Below are 27,147 nucleotides of genomic sequence, written 5' to 3' on the forward strand. Positions count from 1 at the left end.
TTCCCCCTACCGTTAGGAAGCTCTTTTCAAGCCTAGCTTTGGCTGCAGTCTCCACTTCCGGACTTCGGGGGGTGGGGCCCGAGGGCTTGGGGGCGGGGCTGAGGAGAAGGGGCGGGGCTGCAGTCCTACGCACGTCCCGGATCGCTCTCGGGGGCGGACTCAGTGGCGGAAGTGGCGTCGGGAGAGCCCCTTCCGCTCGGAGGCGCTGCTGGGGCGGCGGAGTCAGATTGCGGTTGCGGGTAGGAAGAGCCGGGGTCGTGGCTGACATGGAGCAGGTGGGTCCGCAAGAGGTCACTGGGACCAGGTGGTGGTACGAGGGCTACGTCTTGCCAGCGGATCCCGTCTCCCTAGCGGGTGTCCGTTCGTGGTGCCGTCCGACCCTTCCCGCACCCCCTGCGCCCCACGTTCCGCCCCCTTCCTCAGCTCCACCCCGCGCGGGGTTCAGGGGTCTCCGGCGCTGACAGTCCGCGGCCCCGCCCACTCGGAAGAGTCCGGGAAGGGCGCCCCGGATCGCCCTCCATAGCTTTCCTTTTCACTGTGACGGGGTGGTGTCTGCGTATTAAGGGCAAGAACTAGATACGGGGAGGTGTCAGGGTTAAGAATGAGCAGGAAAATATCTACAAGTTCCTGTAGGTCTCCGTCTCACTGTCATCCGGCCTCCCTCAACTTCCTTTAGAAATGGCAGTGAATGACTTCTTAATGGACATCAGAAGGGCTCTTTGGTATCTTTCTTGAGTTCTCAAAGGTGCATATCACCAATGACACTAACTCGTAATTGAAACAGTGGCTATGTGCCCCTGCCCCGCTTTTTGGCTTCCTCCGCGTCAGCATCCCCTTATTTTCTTCCTACTGCTCTGACTGCAGAAGTACCGTTTCACAGTCTCCTCTTGCCCAGCCCCTTACTCTACACTGAATCTGGATGGTCTCATCTGCTCTCATGGTTTCAGCTTTGCGTCCGTGTGTGCTCAGTGGCCCAGTCGTGTGTAACTGTGACCTCTTGGACTGCAGTCCTCCAGGCTCCTCTGTCAATGGGGTTATCCCAGCAAGAATACTGGAGTGGGTTGCCATTTCCTCCTTCAGCGATCAAACCTGAGTGTCCTGCGGCTCCTGTATTGGCAGGCGGATTCTTCTTTACCACTGAGCCACCTGGGAAGCCTGGCTTCAACTTTCGGATACCAGAAAGGCACCCAGATCTCCAGCTTCAGCCAAGCCCCTCCCTGGAGCCTCAGACTTGGCCATCCAGCTACCGGTTGGATGGCTTTACTTCAGCTGCCACTCAGTCTGTCTGAACTCGAACTGCTCTTTTCCCCTGCAGATTCATTTATTCTCAACTACCCCATTCTAGCCAGAAACCTGAGAATTATCTTATACTTCCTCCTCTTTTTCAGTTCTCATATCTAAGAGGTGACCTAGTCCAGTAACTTCCTTAACATGCTTCACACCTGGTCCCATGCCTCTAACTCTGTTGTCAGCACGCTTATTGATAAGTTTCTCACCAGGATGATTGCAGTGACTTCCCAGCAACTTCCAGTTCATGGTCGCCTGCAACCCAGTCTCCCAACTGTAACTCTTGTGGTCCTTGAAAAAGATGTCTCATAATGTCCCTTCCTTGCCTAAAACCCTTGAATGGTTTCCAAGTGCCTATGGGAAAGGCTGAATCTTTAGCACAGATTACATGGCTCTCTTTCCTACCCTATGTGTACTCTGAGGCCCAATACTATGACATTGCAGGATGCACTTGCCCACACCTTGCCACTTTGTGTCTCCATGGCTTTGCATGCACCAGCCCCACTGCCTAGAAAGTCCCTTCTCCACTTACCTGCTGCCTACCTTCTACTTGACCTTTAGTGCATTGCTCCTGGAGAAGGAAATGGCAACCCACTCCACTGTTCTTGCCTGGAGAATCCCAGGGACGGGGGAGCCTGGTGGGCTTCCGTCTGTGGGGTTGCACAGAGTTGGACACGACTGAAGCGACTTAGCAGCAGCAGCAGCAGCAGGCAGCATCATCTCTGGGTCACCACCCCTGCCCAAGGCTAAATATTGTCCCATCTGAGTCCCTGCAGCACCTGTCCATAATAGCGTGATGATGCAGGATACAGACTCCTGAACCGGACTTCCTGGATCCCAGGACTATCTTATGATATTGCTGAAGGCAGTGCTTCAGTTTTGTTTGTCAAATGGAGATAGTTCTGTGCCTACCTGGTACAGTTATTGTGAGGATTAAATGAAATAGTGTATGTTTAGGGCTTAAAATGGTGAGCACAGGCATGCTCAGTAAATCAGTGTTAACTGTTATTACTGTTTACATAAGAAGGATAAAGAACAGTGATTCTGACTTTTAATTTTATCAACTGCTTGAGAACAGTTGATGTGGCTTCTCATTCTGTCTCAGAGCCCCAAAGCTCTGTCAGTAAATAAAATGCTGGGGTAGAGGGCATTAGGGGCAGGATCTGGGTTTGACTGGTGAGGATTCAAAACAGTGGAAGGCCTAGATCCCATGTCATTCTGCTCAGGAAATGAATCTGTAAATGGATAAATGTTAGAGGCCAAGGATGAGTTCTAGAGAAATGTACACAGAACTCTGGGAACCCAAGGAAGAAAAAGGCCAAGAGTGACTTCTCAGAGGAGCTGACAGTTAGGGGGCCCTAAATGAGAGAATGAGTACCAGCGGGAGGCAGAGACCAGGGTGGGCTCAGAGAATGGAAAGCTATACCCTCCAGTTGGAGAGCTCCTTCACGGGAGGGGGCTGAGGTGGGCACGAGGGCAGATTCCTTTCTTCACCTGCCCACGAAGAAGTATCTTCTTGGGTTAGGAGCCTGCAGAGACCATGCCCTGGGGAGGTCTGGAGGCTTGGTACCCATGTTTGGGGGCAGGTCCCTAGGGGTAAGGTCAGCATGCATGCCTGTGGGCTGATTCTGGGCTTTTGTTCAAGCCCGGAATGCCCATCTTCCTTGCCTCCAGCTGACAGATGCAGAGGCCTAGGTCAGATGGCTCCTCCTCCCTGTGGCTTTCCTGACCTCCCCCACTCTAGCCTGGCTCAGATGCTCCTTTCTCTGGGAGCCCACAGTCCTTTGTTCATCCCTCCCTGAAAGTGCTGATCGCAGCATGGCACTGTGCCTTTATCTGTCAGCCTCCCTTCCCAGACCCGGACCCCCTGAGTGAATATCTCCAGGGACCAACACAGTGGCTGGCATGCTGTAGGCTCTCGGTTTACCCGTTGTGGTAAACCGAGCTTTCCGGCACTCAGACTTGTTTGGGGGAAGGGGAGTGGGTGAGACCAAAAATTGTGTACATTTGACAGCTCACACTTGTTGCATTCAATGACAGAGATTGTTGGCCTCGTTTTACAGACAGAGAAGCTGAGACTTGGGAGGTGAGGTCAGGTTCACCCAGCAGGAACTGTCTTCTGACTCCAGGTCTACAACCGTGTCCCAGAAACTGCCCTGGGCTCCCAGTCCCCAAAGGGACAGCTGCCATATCAGTGGGACAAGGGACAAGGGAGGTATACCATCCTGCCTGTTGTATGTTCCTCTGAGCTTTTTCTGCTGGGAAGGGACTGGTCAGGGCCAGTGCTGGGAGGAGTCTGTTCTGAACCACCCCCGCCCTGCAGGGCCCTTCTGTCACCTAGGCTCATAGGACTGAGATTGCCCTGGAAGATGGACCAGCCCTTTCCAAACTCGACCTCATTAGTCCTGTTTTATCCAACAGCACCGAGGGGTGGGGCCTGACTCACCAGCCCTTGAGTAGGCTGGGGTCATAGAGTCACAGAGCTGGGGACATCTCTGACATTTGATAGGGCCTGGCATGTGGAGGGAGCTGAAGGGCTGAGTAGATCTCAGTTTGATAGGATTTTCCAGTAAGTGAAAGTGAAAGAAAGAAAGAAAGTGAAAGTGAAATCGCTCAGTCGTGTCTGACTTTTGCGACCCCATAGACTGTAGCCTACCAGGCTCCTCTGTCCATGGGATTTTCCAGGCAGAGTACTGGAGTGGGTTGCCATTTCCTTCTCAAGTGAAAGTGAAAGTCGCCCAATCATGTCCTTGTGTCCGACTCTTTGCGACCGCATACAATCCACGGAATTCTCCAGGCCAGAATACTGGAGTGGGTAGCCTTTCCCTTCTCCAGGGGATCTTCCCAACCTAGGGATCAAACCTAGGTCTCCCACATTGCAGGTGGATTCTTTACCAGCTGAGCCACAAAGAAAGCCCTGTAAACTGTACTTCAGAACCTCCTGGGCTAGGGCAGGGTGGGAGCGTTCTGTGATGAACACGGTTTCTGTTTTGGCTTGACTGGGCCCCGTTCACTTCCTCAGAAGGAAAAGGGAAAGAGCCTGGCTTGGCCTCTGAGACCTTACTTGTCAACTGCTGCTGTGTCCTGTTCTCTTTAGGGACACAGTTCCCGAACTTCCCAAGCCCTCTGGGTGGGGCAGAGTAGGGACCAGGAAGCCAACTATGCCGAGGCTGATGGCATAGGCCGCCAATCCCTGAACTACAGGAGAGCCTAATATGTACCATCCTGGGTCAGCTCCCTGAGATCAGGGCCCATCCTACCATCCAGCAGTACTGTGGACCCTCAGTTTGGGCAGAGTGCCGTGCTTCATGTGCCTGGCCCAGGGCCCTGCCTCTAACACTGTTTGCATGGCCGCTGATAGTAGTCATAGCTGCTGTTAATTAAACACAGGCATATTGCAGCCGTTATTTCTAATTCTTTCAATAGCTCTGTGATGTGGGCACTCTACCATCCCTGTTTTACAGATGAGAAGACTGAGTTTCAGAGAGACTCAAAGACACACAGTGTAATAAAGAATGGCCTTTGACTTTGGACTTCAGGTCTCCTGACCAACCCCCAAATCTATGCCCTTTCCCTTATTCCAGGGTGATCCACAGACCAGTGAACCTACTTGACATGTGCATGGCCAAACACTGTGACCTGGGCCTCAGGGGCTCGAGGAGAGATGAGTTTGAGGCTCAAGTCTAAGGGTGTGGGGATTGAAGTGCTGAGCCAGGGTCCCAAGATATGGGCTTGGGAAAACCTGAGCTGAGAGTGAGGTTTGTCCAGGAGGCAACTTTTGAACTGGTCTCTAAAGAGTTAAGAGTTCCCTCCAGGGGAACTCGAGGTATGAAGGGAGACCAACTGGCCATGGTGTGTCCTGGTGATCTGGAGAGGATTGGGGGAGGGGTGTCAACCCCGTTGCAAGAGAGGAGTGGTGGGGACCCTCACTATCCACTATCCAAGGGGTTTAAACCTGCCCCCAGGCTTTTCCCTGTGAGTCTGGGCTCAGAGAAGAGGAGGGGCGCAGCCACCCTGCCTGAGGCTGTGTGGGAAACCAGTCCTCCCGCTTGCCTGCTGGTGGAGGAAGTGCCTGGGCTCTGGGTAACACGAGACTCCAACTGAGTGTGGAGTCCAGTCCAGCAGAGGCTGGTCAGGTGGGGCCCCTCCTCCAGGCTTGGGTGTGAGTGTGTGCACGAGCACCTGTCCGTGTGATGCTGCGGTCGTTCAACACACTTCCTCAATATTTGCTGTGAGACTGGTGCCGGAACCGGGCGTGCAGCTGTGAGCAGGCAGGGTGTCCCTGATCCAGTGGGAGAAGACAGGCAGGAAGCAGACCAGTAAACATACAGTGTTTGGGGTGATGAGTGCCATGTAGAAGGAAGCAGGGTGAGGGGATGCAGGCTGGGGATGAATAGAGGGTTCAGGGAAGGCCTCTCCAGACGGAGGGAATGTTGCAGAGACCAAGGAGGAGACACGACAGCAGGAGCAAGGGTCCTGGGGTAGGAGCGTGCTGGATGTGTCCACAGAGCAGTGTGGCCAGAACAGAAGGTACCAGGGTAAGAGGAGACTTGTTGGCCAGGACGGGGACTTTGGCCTTTACTGTGCGGGAGCTGGAGGCTGTTGGAAGTTTGGGATGTCGAGGAGGTGCAGCCTGACTTTTACTGTGGTCCCTCTGTCTACCGTGTTGAGAACAGACGTGGGACCAGGGTAAGGAGGCAGTCAGGAAGCTGTAGCAAATGTGAGGTGGTGGCTCAGGCAGGGTGCCGTCAGTGGTGAGCAGTGGCGGATACTGGCTGGACTGGGAAGGATTTGTTCATGGTTCGGATGTGGAGGGGAAGGCACTGAGCTCTCCGCAGGCTCTGGCTGTTAAACTCTTTGGGGTCTTCTGACACCTCACTCCCTACAGGCCCTGAAGGTGGCCACATTTGGGTTTAGCCCAGCACTGGGGGAAGCCCACGTGCCCTTGCGGTCAGCTCCGCCCTGTCCAGGGCAGGCTGTGGGCAAGCCTCTCCAGGCTTCAGTCTCGCCATCTCCACAGTTCCTGGCAGCGGATGCCAGGAGTGAAGGAGAGGATGTCTGCAGGGGGCCTGGCCTTGGCCACTGCCAGCCCGGATTGGTTTCTTCTGGCCCGTCTGGATGGTGCGCAGGCCTGTTTGGTCTGCTGTCCTCCTTCCCTGAGCCAACTTTCTCCCAGGCTGGCCAGTGGCAGAACACAGCCCGAGGCCAACCTCTTCTGCACACAGAGCCTCTGTCTGCTGCCCAAGTCTGTGGATTCTCCATTAACCTGGGTATCAACAGAGTCTCAATCCAGAGCAACCCCAGCCCTGGCCTGAAGCCATCTCACAGAAGCTGTCAGAACTTGAGACTGTTTCCACCTAAGATGAGACAAGGGTCACGTTAGCTAACACTTCCACAGCGGTCACTCTTTGTTGGGGACCGTTCTGGGTCCTTACGTGTAATAAGTCACCTAAACGTTATAATATCTCTAAGAAGTAGATACTACCATTACCCCCATTTTACAGAGAAGAAAACTGAGGCACAGAGAGGCTCAGTGACTAGTAAGGTGGGAATCCAGGCTTCCCCAGTGGCTCAGCGGTAAAGAACCCACCTGCAATGCAGGAGTCGCAGGAGACCCAGGTTCAATTCCTGAGTGGGGACGATCCCCTGGAGGAGGACGTGACAACCTACTCCGGCATTCTTGCCTGGAGAATCCCATGGACGGGAGCGTGGCATGCTGCAGTCCACAGGGTTGCAAAGAGTTGGACATGACTGAAGCGACAGCACGCTCACACATACAAGGTGGGAATCCAGGCTTTGAACCGTCTCCTGGGTTGGCATCCAGTCGTTTCTTGGCTTCACTGATTCCTCCTGATTTGTGGTTAGTTAGGGACCCCTCAGGACTTCCCCAGTGGCTCAGCAGGTAAAGAACCCGCAATTCAGGAGATGCAAGAGACTTGGGTTCGATCCCTGGGTCAGGAAGATCCCCTGGAGGAGGGCATGGCAACCAGTATTCTTGCCTGGAGAATTCCATGGACAAAGGAGCCTGGTGGACTACAGTCTCTGGGGTCACAGACACGACTGAAGCAACTGAGCAGCAGTAGCAGGGACCCCTCAGGGAAAACCCTGTGGCCAGTGTGAGGCTGGGGCCAGCCTTTTCTGAGGAATGCAGCCGGGGGCCTGTGTCTACTGCCCCCTTGGCCTGGGGAGAGGGTTTGGAGATGCCGCACTACTCTGAGGTGAGAATCACTTCTGGACATGGATGAGGTGTTCACCTGCTCGGGGTCACAGAGCCCAGCTGGTGGAGGGAGCTCTAGCTGGAACTTGTGTAGGTTGGCCTGACCATCCATGGGAAGCTGGGTGAGAGGCCCACAGAGGTGGCGGTGGCGGCCGTGGTTCCCATCCTGGAGCCCTTACTCTGTGGTGACAGGTGCTGTTCTCCGTGCTCCCCATGTACCGCTGTCTCCTCTGATCCGCCAGGTGGCCCAGGGTCAATACAGGTATCCCCCAATGCCCCCATTTGTGTGTCCAGCCTCTGAGTCTTGCCAAGTGAGTGGCAGACATAGGCACGTTGCAGACTTGCTTTGGTCAGGAAATGTCAGCCAGAGACTGGCAGAGAGATGGTTGGAACTTCCAGCCCAGGCTGTGACTGAGGCCTGGGAAGGGCCCTGTCTGTGCCCCAGCCAGCTAAGAACTGGCAATCGGGCCCTGGGGGAGTTTGGGGGGTGGGCAGGCACCAGTGGGAAGGGGTAGCATCAGGTATCAGTCCGGGCTTCCCTCCAGAGCCTGTGCAGGGAGCCAGGACACCCCCTCCCCTCCCCAGGAGCGCACGCTTGCCTGGAGCCTCTGTAACTTGGCCCATGCTGCTGCTGCTGCTAAGTCACTTCAGTCATGTCCGACTCTGTGTGACCCCATAGACGGCAGCCCACCAGGCTCCTGTCCCTGGGATTCTCCAGGCAAAAACACTGCAGTGGGTTGCCATTTCCTTCTCCAGTGCATGAAAGTGAAAAGTGAAAGTGAAGTCACTCAGTCATGTCCGACTCTTTGCGACCCCATGGACTGCAGCCTACCAGGCTCCTCCATCCATGGGATTTCCCAGGCAAGAGCACTGGAGTGGGTTGCCATCGCCTTCTCCAACTTGGCCCATAGTGCATACAAAGGAGGAAGCCTTGGACAGCTTGCTCTGGGTCACCCGGCACGTGAACTGTGGAGCTCAGATTTGAACTCAGGCCTTTGGGGGCAGTTTATTACACATCCCTGTTGTGTGTAAGCCCCCACACCCCCACGCCCTACACCTCTCACCTGAACGGCCTTGCCCACCTGCTTGCTCCATCTCCACCCCCACTGGCCAAACACCAGCCATCGATGCCTGTGGGGCAGCAATCATTGGTAGCAATCACAGATGGGAGATGCTGCCTTTTTTATTGTGGGAAAGCATACGCAGCATAACATTTGCCATTCTAGCCACTTTTAAGTGGACAGTTCTATGGCACTAAGTATATTATCATTCCCCTTATTTAGAGCAACTGAAGAAGCCAATTCTCAGAAAGTTCTGTTTCCCCCAATTGCAAGACTGGTGAGGGAGGACCGAGGCTCAAACCGCGGCCTCAGAGGTACCAAGTGCCTGCTGTCATCTGCTGAATGGGGACCCACCCAAAAGCTCCTGCTGCCCCTGGGCTAGCGTTTCCTGGGGCCAGTCAGAGAAGGCCTGGGAGGGGGTGTGAGGGGCCCCCAGAGCTTTCCCTGTGCCCAGAGACCTGCCTGGCTTCCTCCTCCTGACCCCTCTTACCCATCTGACCCAGGATGAGAAAAACCACCAGTTCCCCACCACCACCACTACCCGACTCTCTCCAAGCCTTGGCAGCTGAGCTTCCACAAGCACATCAGGTGTCACGTCTGCAGCCAGCCCAGGCTGACTTCTTCACGCCGCACGTGCTGCTCCCCTCCTGACACCTCTGAAGGTGCTGCTGAGGGGCTGGCGACAGCAGACGATGGGCTTGGCAGGGGGGCGCTGGTCCCCTGCCGCCCCCAGCCTCCTGACACTCGTACCTGCTTCCTCTATCGGGAGGGTGGAGGCCAGCCTGCTCTGCCGGCAGCCGCCTCCCTCCATCCTCCTGGGCCACTGTTCTGGGAACTGTTGAGAGCAGTTCTAGGCCAAGGTGGTTTTCATATCGAGCTGGCAGGTGGTCTCAGGGAGCTCAAAACTTTTTGATGTCATCTGAGTGAGTTTTTCAAACCACACGCATGGAGGTTCCTCAGGGTGACCCCGGATGGAGTTTGAGGGAAGGCTGACTTGAGGGACTCTCTGTGGCCACATCCTATGGCAGGACCTATACAGTCCTGTTTTTATTCATTTTGTTTATATACTGTCTGCATTGCGAAGCTTTTACATCTTAGTTCCCTGACCAGGGACTGAACGTGCGCCCTTGGCAGTGAAGGTGTTGGGTCTTAACCCCTGAACTATCAGGGAATTCCCAGTTTTCGTCTGGTTTTTTTTTTTTAATTATTTTTTCACTGAAGGAAAATTGCTTTACAGAATTGTGTTGGTTTCTGCCAAACATTAGCATTTATTTTTTTTAATTAAAAAATCATTTTATTTTTAATTGGAGGATAATTACTTTACAGTATTTTGGTGGTTCCTACTATACATCATGGGGTCGCGGAGAGTCGGACATGACTGAGCGACTGAACTGAACTGAACTATACATCAGTATGGACCAGAAGCATAAACATGTCCCCTCGCTCTTAAACCTCCCTCCCACCTCCCTCCCCATCCCACCCCTCTAGGATGTCACGGAGCACCAGCTTCCAGTTCCCTGCCTCATACAGCAGATTCCCACTGGCTGTCTGTTTTGCATATGGTCATGCATACTACTGCTCTCTTTCAAAACTACTCTCTCAAGTCATCCCACCCTCTTCCTCCCTTGCTGTGACCATGAGTCTGTTCTTTATGTTTGCATCTCCTTTGCTGCCCTGCAAATATATGTTTTATATATTCAGATCCTAGGTAAGGTTTTTTGGTTAATGCTGTTTTAAGTTTCTCTTACTTAAAAGGGTTGTTTTTTTTTTTTTCAACGGACCTTTTTTCTGGAGGTTCAAGAGGGAAGGGACATATGTATACCAATGGCTGATTCATGTTGATGTTTGACAGAAAACAGCAAAATTCTGTAAAGCAGTTATCTTTCAGTTAAAAAACAAATACATTAAAAGAAAAAAAAAAATGGACCTTTCTCCCAGAAAGGGAAGTGGAGGTTTGCTAAGAAGGACTTGCCCAAAGTTATTCAGGGCTAATGGCTGCGCCTGAACTCATTCACCTCTTCCAGCTCTTGCTTATTTGGATGCTGAGTTTCTTTCATGGAGGAGGGTGACGCAGAACCCTGCTCTCTCTGACTGTGGGCCGGAAGCCCCTACCCCTGCTTCAGAGACCCCTGTGCTTGGCTCCCTCACCGACGCCCGCCCCGCGTCAACAGCTCGCTCAGGCTCCCCCAACACCTCTGCTCTCAGCCCCCATCTGAGTCTCTCACTTGCACGTGGATGTCTGGGTGTGTGAGTGTCAGTGCTGTTGCCACTTCAAGTGTGTCTCACACCCAAGCTGCCGCCACCCAAGTCCTGTCCCCGGAGAGGGAGGGAGAAAGCCAGGGGGAAAGGCTAGACAGAGCCGGGAGCAGACTGGGAGTGGGGAAGCCACAGCGCCCTGCAGTGAGATAGGGAAGAGGGAGAAGGTGAAGGCAGGTAGGAAAGAGGAGAGAGGCTAATCTGATGGGGGCGGAGAGAGGCGCAGATGGGAGAAGTGGAGAGGAAGACCCAGCGAGGGGGCGGAGTAAAGACAGTGGGAGGGGGCACAGACACTTCCAAAGAATGGTGGAGAGGCAGCTTGTGAGAGAGACAGGAGAAAGGAGAGATGGAGACAGTTCTGGCAGAAGACGAGCGGACTGTTCGAGACAAGGAAATGTCACCCGCCCTAGGGCTGCGGCTGTGTCACAGTGAGGGATGCGCTGAGCGTGGGGTCTGACACCAGATCTGGCTGATAGATGTTGGGGGGTCCCATTGCCAGCCGCCTCTTTTGGCCGCCGCCTTCCGGAGCTGGTCCAGCTTTCCTTCAATGTCCTCCAGATGAACTTAGCATGGGCACCCCAAAAGAGTAGTAGAGGCTGGTGCTTCTGCTGAAAACAGTCAGTCCTGACTGCTGGGTTGGCACAGAGGTAGAGGAATGGGTGAGCTGGCTTGCTTAGAAACCCTGCTGGCCACATAGTGGAGGCTTGTTTTCGACTTAGTAGTTGAAGCGTGGAAGAGACCAGACAGCAAATGTGTGGAGGGGACAAACGGCTATGGTGGAGGGACTGGCTAGATCCTGGCCTTCCCAGGATCAAGCACAAAGATCCAGGGCTCCCCTTCCAGTGGCCCCCAGACCTGCCCCCGGTTCTGCATGTGAGAAGACTCAGGGAGACTCTTCATGGGGTCCCAGAGACTCAGGCCCCACCATGATGCTTCAGCTCCCCTCTGGTTCTAGAATAAACCTTTCCTTCCCCCGCCTGGGGGACAGGGCCTCTGAGGGCCCCTGCCAGCAGATTGGTAGAGCAAGGACCATAGGCCAGGGGGCTGCTCAGCAGGGAGGGAGTGCCCCACTGCCCTTTATCTCTGGCGTTTATGAGGATTTCAACCTCATGGTCACACAGGCCGGTAAGGAATGGATGGTCACATCCACTCACCTCCTGGAGCCTTGGCTGTCGGGTGTGAGGAATAGGAGGAACCATTCTGCCCTGTGTGGACACGGAATGCAGTGAGATTACTGGAGAAGGTGGAGCCCAGTAAATTCACTGGGACTGGGAAGGAGGGTGTGAGGCTCTGAGGAGAGGGCTTTGGAGCTGCCAGTTGAAAGGACTGGGGAGACCTGGGTGTGAGGCCCCCAAGGCAGGACCAGGCTGCTGCTTAAAGGGACCTAGAAGGCCAGGGTGGCCGTCGTAGTGAGATGGTGGGGCCCCGCCTTGTGAGAGGAGCGGTAAGAGGAACCAAGCAGAGCCCTGTCCTGCGAGGGCCACCATGAGGAGGGTGTATTATCCTCAGACCAGCGGGGAGCCCTTGGAGGGTTGTGAACAGGGAATGGCAGGATCTGATTCATGTTCTGAAAACCTTTCTCTGGCTGTCACGTAGAGGTGGTTGCTGTGGGTGGCAGGGAGAGAAAGCCTGGAGATGCGCCCACCCATTAGGAGCGGCTGGGAGAGAGCTGGTTGGGCCTGAGGTGGGGGTGGTGGAGAGAAGGGACCAAGATGTCATCCCACCATCCCTCCAGGGCTGGCCTGTGCAGAGACACTGCTCTAGGAAGTCCCTCCCAGTTGCCATGGATCAGCGGGTGGGAGGGTAGGGCTGGCTGCTGGGAGGGAATGTGGCTTTGTGCTTGGAAAACAAAGAACAGAGCTTGGGGCTGACTTCTCCTGGGGGTGGGGATCGGTCCAGAGGCTGTTGACAGGCCCAGAGGCTGAACTACAGGGCAGGGCTTGGCAGGAGCAGGCTGTGGCCCCAGACGTCAGGGAGGACCCAGAAGGCCCCCAAGGGTGACCATGGGGCTGCAGGACTTTGCCTGGGGTGGGGGTGTGGGGTGAAGAAGCAGGACAGAGGGAGAAGGATACTCAGACCCCTCCAGCCTGGAAGTCAGGCCGCAGAGGGAAATGAGGCAGAGAGGGCCCTGGGCCACAGAGTTAGGCTGAGGGTGGGGGGCAGATGTGTTTGGAAACAAATGAGGGTCCTGGGGCTGCGTTCAGAGGGACGAAGGAGGTTCCCTGGGTGCTCCTGGACCCTGACCCCAGGACCTAACCAGCCACCCTGCCTCCCCGCAGCCCTGCTGCTGAGGCCCAGCCCACCCCGGCTGGAGGTGGGGGCCCGCCAGGATGAGCAAGCTGTCCGGAGACCTGCTGGCCCGCGACCTGGAGCGCAGCCTGCCGGCCGTGGCCTCCCTGGGCTCGTCGCTGTCCCACAGCCAGAGCCTCTCCTCGCACCTCCTCCCACCACCTCTGCCCGAGAAGCGCCGGGCCATCTCCGACGTCCGCCGCACCTTCTGTCTCTTCGTCACCTTCGACCTGCTCTTCATCTCCCTGCTCTGGATCATCGAGCTGAACGTGAGTGGGGCCGAGGCTGGGGGCACAGGTCAGGTTACTGGAGGGAAGGGTTGCCTCTGGGGGTGTGTTGATTTCCAGGTAAGATGAAGGAGACGAGAGGAGTAGCTGTTCTCATCTTCCAGAGACAGAAACACGGAGACATTAAGGTGCTTATCCGAGGACTCTCAGCAAGTGTGTGAAGAAGGCAGGGTTTGAACCCAGACTGGCGCCCCAGAACTCACGCGCTTGACCTCTGAGCCACCCTGGCCCCTAGCGGACACTCTTGAGAAAGGAGGCGGGATCCCAGAGGGCTCTGGTGGAGCTATCAGAACCGTTGTCTTCTTTCTGCTGTACGTTGCTTTCTGGCTTGGTTCATTCATTCATTCAGCGAACATTGCTGAGTCCTGGCTGTGTCCCGGGCACTGTGCCGAAAGCAGAGGGAACAGTGTGTGGCAATCCGTACAGACTCCCAGTGATGCCCAGCTTTCCTTCCCCATCTTGGGCATTCTTCCAGTGTCCCCACTTTTGACCTCTTAGTTTTGGTGAGATTCCACCTAATGGCCTGGCGACAGAGCTGCCTGTCAGGGTGGAGTCTGCCCACCCCTGCCATGCAGTGCTTGGCCAGCTGGCGGTGGGACCTAATCTCCGGGTGCTGACAGGGCAGAGCAGGACCTGATGCAGAGGTAGGAGCATGGAACCAGGGCATCCTGGGCTTGGTCCCCTGTCCCAGCTTCTGGTCTGGAGTAACTGTGTGACCTCAGCGAGGGACTCGGCCTCTCCGAGCCTCCCCTGTTCTCCTTGTGCAAAGTGGGTCAGAATTCCAGACAGCAGGTGTCCCTCCTCCAGGTCTCAAGCTCAGTCAGTCAGTTCAGTTGCTCACTCGTGTCCGACGTTTTGTGACCCCATGGACTGCAGCACACCAGGCCTCCCTGTCCATCACCAACTCCCGGAGCTTATTCAAACTCATGTCCGTAGAGTCAGTGATGCCATCCAATCATCTCATCCTCTGTCGTCTCCTTCTCCTCCCGCCTTCAATCTCTCCCAGCATCAGGGTCTTTTCTAGTGAGTCAGTCCTTCACATCAGGTGGCCAAAGTATTGGAGTTTCAGCTTCAGCATCAGTCCTTCCAATGAATATTCCAGACTGATTTCTTTGAGGATGGACTGGTTGGATCTCCTTGAAATCCTAGGGTATCTCAAGAGTCTTTCCCAATACCACATTTCAAAAGCATCAATTCTTTGGTGCTCAGCTTTCCTTATAGTCCAACTCTCACATCCATACATGACCACGGGAAAAACCATAGCCTTGACTAGACGGACCTTTGTCGACAAAGTAATGTCTCTGTTTTTTAATATGCTGTCTGGGTTGGTCATAGCTTTTCTTCCAAGGCGTAAGCGTCTTTTAATTTCATGGCTGCAGTCACCATCTGCAGTTTTTTTGAAGCTCAAAAAAATAAAGTCTCCCACTGTTTCCGTTGTTTCCCCATCTATCTGCCATGAAGTGATGGGACCAGATGCCATGATCTTAGTTTTCTGAATGTTGAGTTTTAAGCCAACTTTTTCACTCTCCTCTTTTACTTTCTTCAAGAGGCTCTTTAGTTCTTCTTCACTTTCTGCCATAAGGGTGGTGTCATCTGCATATCTGAGGTTATTGATATTTCTCCCGGCAATCTTGATTCCAACTTGTGCTTCCTCCAGCCCAGCATTTCTCATGATGTACTCTTCATATAAGTTAAATAAGCAGGGTGACAATATATAGCCTCGACGTACTCCTTTCCCAATTTGGAACCAGTCTGTTGTTACATGTCCGGTTCTAACTGTTGCTTCTTGACCTGCATACAGATTTCTCAGGAAGTAAGTAAGAAGGACTGATGCTAAAGCTGAAGCTGCAATACTTTGGCCACCTCATGCGACGAGTTGACTCACTGGAAAAGACTCTGATGCTGGGAAAGGTTGGGGGCGGGAGGAGAAGGGGACGACCGAGAGTGAGATGGCTGGATGGCATCACCGACTCTGTGGACATGAGTTTGAGTGAACCCCGGGATTTGGTGATGGACAGAGAGGCCTGGCGTGCTGTGATTCATGGGGTCGCGGAGAGTCGGACACGACTGAGCGACTGAACTGAACTGAACTGAACTGAAGTAAGGTGGTCTGGTATTCCCATCTCTTTCAGAATTTTCCACAGTTTGTTGTGATCTACACAGTCAAAGGCTTTGGCGTAATCAATAAAGCAGAAGTAGATGTTTTTCTGGAACTCTCTTGATTTTTCAATGGATGCCAACAGATGTTGGCAATTTGATCTCTGGTTCCTCTGTCTTTTCTAAATCCAGGTTGAACATCTGGAATTTCACAGTTGAAGCCTGGAGAATTTTGAGCATTACTTTACTAGTGTGTGAGATGAGTGCAATTGTGTGGTAGCTTGAGCATTCTTTGGCATTGCTTTTCTTTGGGATTGGAATAAAAACTGACCTTTTCCAGTCCTGTGGCCACTGCTGAGTTTTCCAAATTTGCTGGCATATTGAGTCCAGCACTTTCACAGCATCATCTTTCAGGATTTGAAATAGCTCAACTGGAATCCCATCACCTGCACTAGCTTTGTTCGTAGTGATGCTTCCTAAGGCCCACTTGACTTTGCATTCATTCCAGGATGTCTGGCTCTAGGTGAGTGATCGTGATTATCTGGATCATGAAGATCTTTTTTGTGTAGTTCTGTGTATTCTTGCCTCCTCTTCTTAATATCATCTGCTTCTGTTAGGTCTGTACTGTTTCTGTCTTTTATTGTGCCCATCTTTGCATAAAGTATTTCCTTGGTATCTCTAGTTTTCTTGAAGAGATCTCTAGTCTTTCCCATTCTATTGTTTTTCTTTATTTCTTTGCATTGATCACTGAGGAAGGCTTTCTTATCTCTCCTTGCTATTCCTTGGAACTCTGCATTCAAATGGGTGTATCTTTCTTTTTCTCTTTTGCCTTTTGCGTCTTTTCTTTTCGCAGCTATTTGTAAGGCCTCCTCAGACAACCATTTTGCCTTTATGCATTTCTTTTTCTTGGGGATGGTCTTGATCACTGCCTCCTGTACGATGTCACAAACCTCCGTCTCAAGCTCAGGGTTCAGGAAAACAGGGACTGTTTACAAAGGAGGAGCTTAGAGAAGGAGCTGGTTTAGGGGTGAAGTTTGATTCTGGGCATGTTGAGCTGGAAGGCAAGGCTCTGAGGGTGACGCTCCTTTGTGCACAGAGGTGAGCTGGCACCTTCAGCGAGAAGGAGCCACAGCCATGGGGGACCTTAAGGACCATCTTACCGATGAGAGAGCTGAGGCTTAGCGAGGTGCAGGGTCATTTGAAGAGTTTCTGAGGTCTTAAACCTCATTCCTTTGGACAATCCCCTTGGGCTTCCCTGGTGGCTCAGGCGGTAAAGGATCTATCTGCAGTGAAGGAGACCCAGGTTTGATCCCTGGGTTGGGAAGATCCCCTGAAGAATGGAATGGCAACACACTCCAGTATTCTTGCTTGGAGAATCCCATAGACAGGGGAGCCTAGTGGGATACAGTCTATGGGGTTGCAAAGAATCGGACACGACTGAGCAACTAACACTTTCACTTTCCAGCATCAAAGCAGGCACTAAAATTCACCCACATCCTTCATTAAATGTATGTATAATATTTTCTTGACAGAAAAGAGCTGAAAAAAATGTTTGGCAATTTTGCTTTGGAAACTATACGGCTATACTGGCTGTAATAGCCCAGCAGCCGTCATGCAGACTTGAAAATTCTTGTGGAGTGAGAAAATCTAACCTCCAAACTGTTTTCAGATTTGATGAAAAGTTTCAGAACGCTGAAGTTAACAGTTCATAGAATTAACATCATGTTTCTCTTGATGGACAATTAAAATTTTATTAATTTTTCAATTTTGCCATTTTCATACTTTGAAACATATGTATTTTTAGTTTTTTTAATATTTATTTACTTAGTTTGACTTTATTATTTACTTACTTGGAGAAGGAAATGGCAACCCACTGCAGAATTCTTGCCTGGAGAATTCCATGGACAGAGGAGCCTGGTGGGCTGCGGTCCATGGGGTCACACAGAGTCAGACATGACTGAGCACACAGCACTTATTTGCCTGGATCTTAGTTGTGGCACATGGGATCTAGTTCCTTGACCAGGGATTGAACCCAGGCCCCCTGCATTAGGAGCGCAGAGTCTTAGCCACTGGTCCTTAAGGACCATCTTACTGATGAGAGAACTGAGGATCAGTGAGGTTCAGGGTCATTTGAACAAGAGTTTCTGAGGTCTTAAACTTTCTTTCTTTGGACGATCCCCTTGGGCTTCTCTGGTGGCTCCTGGTGGCTTCCCTGGTGGACCACCAGGGAAGTCCCTATTTTTAGTTTTCTAACAGACTGTGTGTTGCCCAGTGTATGCCAGGACCCTGACCAGGCTGTAAGACTGGTGCTGAAGTCTTGCAGCCAGAGCTGGCAAAACAGGGGCGGGAACTCTACTGTCCTGAGTCTTGATGCAGTAGGCTGGCCCGTGGGTATGCATTCAAGGGAGAGTTCTCTGTAAAGAGAAAAACCATGGAAGAGAGAGCTCTGTGTACAGTGACTCTGGAGCCCAAGAGGGTGTAGTCTGAGGAATAAGAGGAGGATCAGGCTGGGTGGGTTGTGATGTCAGCAAGGCATTTGACTCCATGGGGTGCAGAGTGGTCTTGAGGCTGAGGCATTTGGTGGGGATGCACCAGGGCTCGAGACTCAGTGAGGGGCTGTCCAGATGGGTGGCTTTTGCCCTGAGCATCAGAATCATTCAGGAGCTTTACAGCCATTCCAGATGCTCGGGTCACCTCAAGATTCAGACCCAGCATCTCAACATCTGTATCTTTAACACCTCATCCCCCACCACCGCCCCAATTCAGATCATCTTCCAGAGATCAGAAGCCTTTATCTAGGTAATCGTGAAGGGTCTTCCCCTTCAGGGCTCCCAAACTCCGTCCCCCAGAGTCCCCGTGTGCCCCTCTTCTCTGGGGGCTGGCACCTCACCTGCAGAGGCTTGGGCCTGCCACCCCATTCCGCCTGAGGCATCAGGCTGCAGTCTAGCTCTCAGTGGGCATCCGGACTCCTTACTCCCAAGCCAGGCTCCAAGGACCCCATTGAAAATGTGTGGGTGGCTAGGGCAGGGGTGGAGGCGAGGACCAGTCTGCTTACTGTGCATGCCATACTCTAGCAGCTTGATGGATTTTGCCCATTAAGTAAAAACCTAATCGATCGGTTTGCCACCTGGGGCTCCGTCTGACACCACTGCCCACCCCTGGCCCCCGTCACCCCAGATGGATGCTTGGCTGGGAAGGTGAAGCACCGCAGTGGTAGGAGGGAGAGGAAATTATGGGAGAGGCCAGCTCCCAGCTCCCTGTCTGCCAGCATAGTGCCTGCATAGGGCCCATCACCTCCCAAGGCCCTCCAGGTTTGCCCCTTCCTAGGCAGTGTGCTCAGAGAAGGCAATGGCACCCACTCTATTACTCTTGCCTGGAAAATCCCATGGACGGAGGAGCCTGGTAGGCTGCAGTCCATGAGGTCGCTAAGAGTCGGACACGACTGAGCGACTTCACTTTCGCTGTTCACTTTCATGCATTGGAGAAGGAAATGGCAACCTACTCCAGTGTTCTTGCCTGGAGAATCCCAGGAATGGGGGAACCTGGTAGGAGGCCGTCTGTGGGGTCACACAGAGTTGGACACGACTGAAGTGACTTAGCAGCAGCAGCAGCAGCAGGCAGTGTGCTCACGAGTGTCAGGAGGCTCAGCTCTGCCTGTCTGGACTGCCTGGATCCTTAGAAGAACAGTCTCAGCGCTGGGGTCTCAGGCCCCTGGCTGAGCGCGCCTGGTGCCTTGGGACTCCTCGGATGGTAGCTGAGCATTTACAGCCTCTCCTCCAGGTTCCACCTGCCCCCTCTGGGAGGACGAAGGGCAGCCCTGGGAACTTGGTCCTACCCACGTCTCTCTCTTCCAGACCAACACGGGCATCCAGAAGAACCTGGAGCGGGAGATCATCAATTACAGCTTTAAAACTTCCTTCTTTGACATCTTTGTGAGTGGCCTTGGAGATCCTGCCGGCAGAGAGGGAGCAGGGACAGGGTTCTTTGGCTGGATTTTCTTCTTCCTGCAGCATGCATCCTAATCTGATCAGGGAGCCCTCTGTATTCAAGTCTGTTCCCAAATGAGGCCCTGCTTTCAGAGAGCCCCAAGTGGGAAGGGAAGACAAGACCCCCGTCCAAGGAGGTCACATGTAATCCCCAAAGAAGCTCTGACTTAGCCTCGGCCATTCTCTGCCGGGGCGTGCACACCACGTGGGGAGCCTGGGGGAGCAGGTTGGAGAGGGCGGCCAGCCTTCAGCCGGGGTAGGGCCCATGGCTGCCTGTGATGGCTCCCCAACTCCCGTGTCAGGTCCTGGCCTTCTTCCGCTTCTCCGGACTGCTCCTGGGCTACGCTGTGCTGCGGCTCCGGCACTGGTGGGTGATTGCGGTAAGACGCCACTTTCCTGGCAGCTCTCGGGCCCTGGCGGGGCTGGCTCACGGGATGGGATGGAGGAGGACTTACTACCCAGGCTCCGTCTTCGCTCTGTCTGTCTGTCCCTCCCTCCCCTGGGCAGGTCACCACGCTGGTGTCCAGTGCATTCCTCATCGTCAAGGTCATCCTCTCTGAGGTCAGTGGCTCAGGGTCTGGCTGGTCTGGTGGGCATCTGGCCTGCGGGATGGGCTCGTCCCAAGAAGGGACTGCTTCTCTGACTTTGGGTTTCTGTCCCTGTTGTCAGGGTTGGGTGAGGGGGATTCCTGTCCTTGGCTTTTTCTAAGGGGTCAGCTTCACTGGCTTTGCCCACTTGCCCTGCTGAAACCCTAAGAACAGAAAGTTCCTCCTGCAGCCTGACCATATCGTATCCTGCTGTAGAATTCATTAATCCCTCCATCTCAGAGGCATGTGCCACAGGGGGGGCCCAGGAGTGGGGTGTAGGCCAGAGTCAACAGCACCGGGGTGGGGCTCTGGGGCTGGGGTGCCCCGGCTGTGGAGCTCAGCCCCCTCCCTCCACAGCTGCTCAGCAAGGGGGCCTTCGGCTACTTGCTCCCCATCATCTCCTTCGTCCTTGCCTGGTTGGAGACCTGGTTCCTTGACTTCAAAGTCCTGCCTCAGGAGGCTGAGGAGGAGCGATGTGAGTGCTGGGGGGTGAGGGGCTGCAGCGAGGGTCACCCCCACCCAAGGGAGGAGAGCTTCTGGCATGAGGGCCAGTTTTGAGCTCGCTTGCCAGCTCTGCCTCCAAGAGCCTTAAAGAGAGCCTGGGCCGAGGGACCTTAGGCTGCCAAGTCATGATTGTCCTTGGTCTGGGACGATGGCTGCCCATGTCTGCCCCCCAGGGTACCTTGCCGCCCAGGCTGCTGTTGCCCGAGGACCCCTGCTCTTCTCCGGCGCTCTGTCTGAGGGCCAGTTCTATTCACCCCCAGAATCCTTTGCAGGTGAGGGTTGGTGGGTGGGGGAACTACCTCCAGGGAGGGGCTTTATGAGGAGCAGGATGGCTGGGTCTATGCTTTTTTGTCCTTCTATCAGCTCCCTGGGGAAAGCAAGCAGTCCTCTCCCACACACAATCTTACCCCCCAACACACCACTGCACTTGTACCCCAATCCCACACCTCCCCACCCCTTCTCCCCACCTCTTCCCATTGTCCCCCGTGCTTGTTTTTCTGCAGGGTCTGACAATGAATCCGATGAAGAAATTGTTGGGAAGAAAAGCTTCTCTGCCCAGGTATTTGGCTGCCTACCCCTACCTGGGGTGGGCACCTCAGAGAGGAGCCAGCGCTGGGCTCGGCCAGGTGGGCAGGGGCTTCCCAGAGGAGGGCAGACCTTAGGCAGCCTGAAGGCCTGTCAGTGTCCGTCTGAGTGTCTGGCTCACTGTCAGTCAGGCCCAGTGGTCTCCTTCCTGCCTCGGCCCCGGGGTAACAACAACAGCACCTGGTCCCCGGGAGCTCGCAAGGCACAGGAGACCAGCCCAGACCCTGCATCTGGACGTCCGGCTGAATCAGGCCTTTGAAAGAGATGTGTGGAGTGTCTAGGGAAAGACCCAGAGGGTACAGCTCCCAGGCTGACCGCTTCCTGCCTCCCCTCCCTGACCAGGAACGGGAGTACATCCTTCAGGGCAAGGAGGCCATGGCGGTGGTGGACCAGATCTTGGCCCAAGAAGAGAACTGGAAGTTTGAGAAGAATAATGTAAGAAACCTTTCTCCCACGGGACCCTGAGAGCTGGCTTGTAGGGAGTTTTCCCTCCCTTTTCTGAGGCCTCATAAAGAAGCCCAAAGATTGCACGAGTTGGAACCCTATTTCTGCCCAGGGGAGGGGTTTGGGCCCTGGGGTCAGCCCCTTGGCCTGGATTGGACATTTCTAGCGCTCCTCCCCTTGCTCCCCTCTCCGCCCCGCCCCTGCTGCTCTGCTGCCTCAGCTCCAGCTTTGAAGGGGAAGCCAGGCTTCTGTGCTGTGTCCGGTGTTTTGTTTCACGATCAAAACAATATTATCTAGAAAGATGGCAGAGAGCTTGGAAAACAGGGGGAAAATATCCCCGTGCCTTTCTCTGGCCAGTTCCCCTGGCAGCCTCGGCGGCCTGGAGACATGGGCCTTCGTGGTTGCAGCCGCAGCTGTGCTCCTGCCTTTTAACTTGATATCAAAAGCCTTTCTCTCCTCATGGCAGGACATTTGTCAGAACCACTGTTTTTTAATGGCTGCTCAGATATCCCCGAAACTCTTAAAGTTTTCTCCCCTGAGCTGTTAAAATCCTGCCCTGCCCATCACCCATTCCTGTCCCTACCCCGGCTCGCTTCTGCCCTTCACTCACCTCCCTGCTGCCCTTCTGTCCCTGCCATAGGAATACGGGGACACTGTGTATACCATCGAGGTTCCCTTTCACGGCAAGACCTTCATTCTGAAGGTGGGTGATAGAAAGAGTGCTCTGGAGCCTCTTGCTCTGCCTATGACTCCAGGAAGGGCCTGATGGTGTGGGGACCCTCCGGCAGGTTTCTCCCACCCAACAGGGAAGGGCTGGTGTGCCCAAGTACATCTGGTACCATCCAGCCCTCTGCCCGCCCCGCCCCAGACCTTCCTGCCCTGCCCCGCGGAGCTGGTGTACCAGGAGGTGATCCTACAGCCTGAGAGGATGGTGCTATGGAACAAGACGGTGACCGCCTGCCAGGTGAGCTGAGCCAGCGGTCCAGGCCTGGTACCCCTTGGGGCAGAGCCACCTGACAGGTGAGGGCGTGTTCCAGTGTGAACAGTGAACCCCCTGGGGACCCGGGTCACATCACTGAGCTGCTCTGGGCCTCAGCTTCCCTACCTGTAAAATGGGGATGGTGGTAATAGTGCCTCCAAGAGAGGGTCAGGAAGATGGAAGGACAAAATGCTCAGCGTGCTGGGCCCAGCACCAGTGAATGGAAGTGGCTCCTAATTACGGGGCCTGAGCAGAGAGCTGGCTAGCCTGGGGGCTTTCCTGAGATGCTGGGCCCTTCCCCGGGGTTTTCCTGGGGTGGCTGCACCTTACCTCTGCCCTGACGCCCGCAGATCCTGCAGCGAGTGGAAGACAACACCCTCATCTCCTATGATGTGTCTTCAGGGGCCGCAGGTGGCGTGGTCTCCCCCAGGTGAGCCCCCCGACCGCCCCCCCAGGCAGGCCTCCTGCCCTTGGACCTTCTTGGCACCGCCCTCATCTAATCACCCCCCCCAGGGACTTTGTGAATGTCCGACGCATCGAGCGGCGCAGAGACCGATACTTGTCCTCGGGCATCGCCACCACGCACTGTGCCAAGCCCCCAACGCACAAATACGTCAGGTGAGCCCAGCCTTGCCTAGGGTCATCCACACTGGCTCCTCCCCTGGTGGCCGTGAGAATAGGGCAAGATTGGTGTGTAGAGCTGGGCACTTTGTCCTGCTGAGGCCGCCTTCCTGTTCCCGGTCCCACTGCCCCTAATCCTGCTTATCTGGAACCACCACCAGGCTTGGGGGAGCTCCAGGGTAGTAGACCGAGGATGGCGATGAATAGGGACCAGCTGGGAAGGGGGCTGGGAGCCATGAGGTGGCTGGTCTGGGGGACCAGTCCAGCAGGAAGCTCTGTGTTCTGAAGCATCACCTTCTTGCCTTTCTTCCCCTTCTCCCTGTCCCTTGGCCTTGCGTTTCCCGCACGGTGCTTGGAGGTTCCCAAAGGAAGAGGCCTGAGTCCTCTGCTGTCTGTTGCACAGCCTCCTCCAGCCCCCCTGTTCTCTAGTCCTAGCGCTGTGGGTGGCCTCCTCCCAGATACCCGACACTTCCCGTTCTGTCTTGGGGTTCCGCAGAGAGCGCTGTTCTTTGCACGTCAGCCCAGGGCTCTGTTCTCACCACCACCACAGTGTTTGCTGGATGAAGGGCAAGCTCGTTTCCCCTCCTGACGCCAGCTCCCTTATCTATGGAGGCAGGGGAGCTGATGGGATGGGAATCCTACTGCTCAGGCCTGAGGCCTCCCAAGAAGGCGCCCCCTCGTGGAGCCCCGCGGCTCTGCACTGCTCCCAGAGCTGGGCCCGGTGAGAAGTGCTCACCCCCTCACTACCGGAGTCCCTGGACAGACTAGATGAGGGCTGGAAGGTGGTAGCGCCCTGCCCTTGGGGCTGTGCAAACATTGACAGGCTGTTGGGGGAGGATTTGAGCACCCCATGGCAGGTGGCGTGGGGGGCTGTATCCTGTGGCCTCTGGGACACCCGTTCTGGCCCTGCTCAGACCAGCAGCTCCCTTCCCACTTCTACCCCAGTCCAAGGTGGGTCAGGACAGAGCGGGAGTCAGGGGTTTCACCTGGCTCCAAGGTCCCCCACCAGTGCGTCTCTCCTCAGGGGAGAGAATGGTCCTGGGGGCTTCATCGTGCTCAAGTCGGCCAGTAACCCCCGAGTCTGCACCTTCATCTGGATCCTTAATACAGATCTCAAGGTGGGCATGCTGGGGCTGCGAGGCAGGCTCTGTGCAGTGGAGGGGACTGTGCTGTGTGACCTTGGGCGTCCCTGCTCCCGGCTTCCCTGCTCTGCACCTCCTTTCTTCCTCTGAAGCTGGGGGCAGGGTCCAGATGGTCTTCTCGCCCTGAGGCCCTGTGCCTCCCTTCTTTACCTCTGACTCCTGAGGCCCGAGGAAGGGTGGCTGGCTGCCAGCCCACCCCCTCCCGGGTCTGTTTGTGTGGCTCGTGCCAAGACCCGGGCACGGCATGTTCTTCCTGCCAGGGGTGGGGGAGAGGGTGGCCTCGGCTGCATGCCAGAGCTGCACCTGCATTCGGGCGCCAGTTGTTGAGGGGGAGCCCCTGCCGAGGGCCGGCCTTCCTGGAACTTCTCCTCACCTCCCCCAGGGCCGCCTGCCCCGGTACCTCATCCACCAGAGCCTCGCAGCCACCATGTTCGAATTTGCCTTCCACCTGCGGCAGCGCATCGGAGAGCTGGGTGCCCGGGCATAAGGGTGCCTCCTCGACACCCTGCGGGCCAGGGTCCTGTCGCCACGGCCTCCAGAGCCAGAGGGGGGCACCGCTTGGGCTTCCCGCTGCCCACTGAGGACCTGGCCTCAGCAGTGGGGAGGGAGGAGCTTCCTCCGCAGCAGCACTGTGACCTGAGCTCCCGCCCTACATCGAGCTTCACTGCGCCTGGGGGCGGCCATGAGCCGGCTGAGGGCTCAAGCGCTGGGACTCTGCTGCTGCGCCGAATGGGTCTTTCCTGCCAACGGTTACACGGCCTCCCTGCCTCTGGGAGGAGGAGACCCGCTGTCCCCTACCTGGCCCGGGGCGGGGTCTGGAATGGGAGCCACGGACTCAGCGGGAGAGGACCCCCGGGCAGGACCGACGTTCGGGCAGCTCATCACCAGTGTGAAGGTGTGGGAGCCCCTTCTTCTGCCTGCTCTCTCGTCACAGTTTTTTAGGATTATTTAAAGGGTCTGGGACCTTTCTCCACTTGCACTTCCACTTGGAGGGGTGTGGGTGGCAGGTGGGGGTGGTGGGCACTGGCAGGGAACCTGCCCCTACCAGGTTCTCTCCAGGTTGCCGCCCTCCACCCCCACCCCCAGGGCCTCCTTGGGGACCTTTGTAATTTGAGCCAATTAAAAACAGGAACTCAAAAAACAAAAACAGCCCCTGCAGCCTGGCCTCTTGGGAGTGAAAAAAAAAAAGGGCAGCAGGTAGGACGTAGGGGAAGGACCCCTGCTTCAACCTACACAGACCCTCTCCTGCCCTCCCAGAGCCAGAACAGAGCCAGCTGGGGACTCAGTTCTCGAACTGCCCCCCCTCACCCTGGCCTGGTTCAGCTGGTCAGATAAGTGGTCAGAGAAGAATTCCGTGCCTCCCGGCCGGGTCTCCTGCTAAGGAAGGTCAGGTTAAGGTCTCCAGCCCAGGATAGGGAGGCGGGAGGTAGGGGGAGACCCGGAAGGACCCAGAGTAGGCCTCAGCTGATCCTGGGGTCCGAAGGTTTGGTGGGGAGGAGCCTGGAGGCGAGGCCTGGGCTTCTGGTCACTGAGGCACCTCTGGGCTCTGCTCACCTCCTCTCTCTGCCCATCACACTTGGGTCCACCAGGAAACGGCCCTCCTTCCCTCCCTGTAGGCTTCCTGAGGGGCTCACTTGCTTAGACTCAGGGCTGAGGGTGTTGCCTCTTGGTCCCGGCTAGGCATGTGACTGGGCAAGTCTGCCTGCCTGAGCCTCCATTTCCTACTTTGTTAAAGCTGTGGTGAGATGAAAGGCACCAGGAATCAGGTGTCCTGCTCAGCAATCGAGGGTGCCCGTGGGCCTGACTGCTGGCTTCTCGTCACAGCCTCTGCCCCTTCCTGGTGCCCTTTGCTTTGTCCACTCATTGACACCCCCTCTGCTCCTCCCCGTGCCCTCCTCCCTGTGTGCCAGCCTCCTGTCGCCCGCGCTGCTGCTCTGGGGGCGGGGCTGTCCCCGCAAGCCCTTCGACTGGCCTGCTCCCTGGGGACGAGAGCCAGGCCCCGCCCGGTGGCACCTTGGAGCTGGCGGACCCTAGAGCTCTTCTGGTAAAGCCACTGTGAACAGAAAGGAAAACGAGGCCCAGAGCGGGTGGACGCCGCCCCCTACTCACACAGCCTCCTTATGGCTGATTTGGGGGCTGGAGCCAGAACTGGCTGCCACCCACTGGAATCACCAGAGTCCCGTCTCACCCCAGCTGAGGGGTGGGGTAGAGTCAGGGGTCACCTCCCACCTCGTTTGTGTCCAGGATCCCCAGGGTGGAATTAACTTCCGGTGCTCCTGCCAGTGAGGTGGTGGCAATTGGGAACCAGGCCTTTGGGGGCAGACGCCTGAGGATACAGCACTGTCCCTTTTGGTGGAGGGGCACGGTCGGGGGTGTGACGTGCCCTTGAGCCCAGGCAGAGGAGAGAAGCGGGGACAGGACCTGACGGCCTGGTACGGCGCCCAGAGGGGGCCTTGGTTCCTGCTGTTTCCTGCTCTGTTTACAGACAAGCCGCTGTGCTCCCTGGGCGAGGGGAAGGGGTGGGGCAGACAGCAAGTGCCAAGGTGGCACGAGGCTGGGCATGTGCCTGGTCACGGGTAGTGTCGGAGGAGTGTCAGACACCTGGAGGTGTCACTCTGAGGACCCCCGCCCCCACGGGAGCATCTTGATCTCTTCAGAAGCTGACCTCTGACCTGGGGACAGCCAGAATCCGGGTACCCCCCAGCCCCGCCCTGGGCTCAGAGTCCCCCATCAGTGAGTCTTGGCTCTGCTTATAGCATCTGACGCCAGAGGGGCTGAAAATAGCCCCTGAAAGAGGGGGAGGAG

At 55.6% G+C, this 27,147-nt stretch overlaps 1 protein-coding gene across 1 annotated transcript; it reads left to right on the top strand.

The window, feature by feature from the left end:
• The first annotated feature begins 128 nt into the window (after positions 1-128).
• On the top strand, positions 129-27,145 carry STARD3 (StAR related lipid transfer domain containing 3). Its single transcript, XM_055407750.2, has 15 exons — positions 129-275; positions 13,101-13,379; positions 19,349-19,426; positions 19,783-19,860; positions 19,988-20,041; positions 20,425-20,542; positions 20,745-20,843; positions 21,075-21,130; positions 21,499-21,591; positions 22,241-22,303; positions 22,469-22,564; positions 22,930-23,009; positions 23,093-23,197; positions 24,225-24,318; positions 24,725-27,145. The coding sequence occupies exons 2-15, from the start codon at positions 13,152-13,154 to the stop codon at positions 24,827-24,829; spliced, it is 1,347 nt and encodes a 448-aa protein (XP_055263725.1). The 5' UTR covers positions 129-275; positions 13,101-13,151; the 3' UTR covers positions 24,830-27,145.
• Positions 27,146-27,147: the final 2 nt, after the last annotated feature.

This window comes from Moschus berezovskii, chromosome 20 (assembly GCF_049115385.1).
Source record: "Moschus berezovskii isolate FMDL1 chromosome 20, NW_MosBer_1.0, whole genome shotgun sequence".
Lineage (NCBI taxonomy): Eukaryota > Metazoa > Chordata > Mammalia > Artiodactyla > Moschidae > Moschus > Moschus berezovskii.

Excerpts from the sequence above, each read along its gene's own strand:
- STARD3 (XM_055407750.2), top strand. The coding sequence starts at position 13,152 with ATGAGCAAGCTGTCCGGAGACCTGCTGGCCCGCGACCTGGAGCGCAGC. Across the intron at positions 19,427-19,782 it reads CTTCCTTCTTTGACATCTTT|GTCCTGGCCTTCTTCCGCTT; the intron begins GTGAGTGGCCTT and ends CTCCCGTGTCAG. Across the intron at positions 23,010-23,092 it reads GGTGGCGTGGTCTCCCCCAG|GGACTTTGTGAATGTCCGAC; the intron begins GTGAGCCCCCCG and ends CACCCCCCCCAG.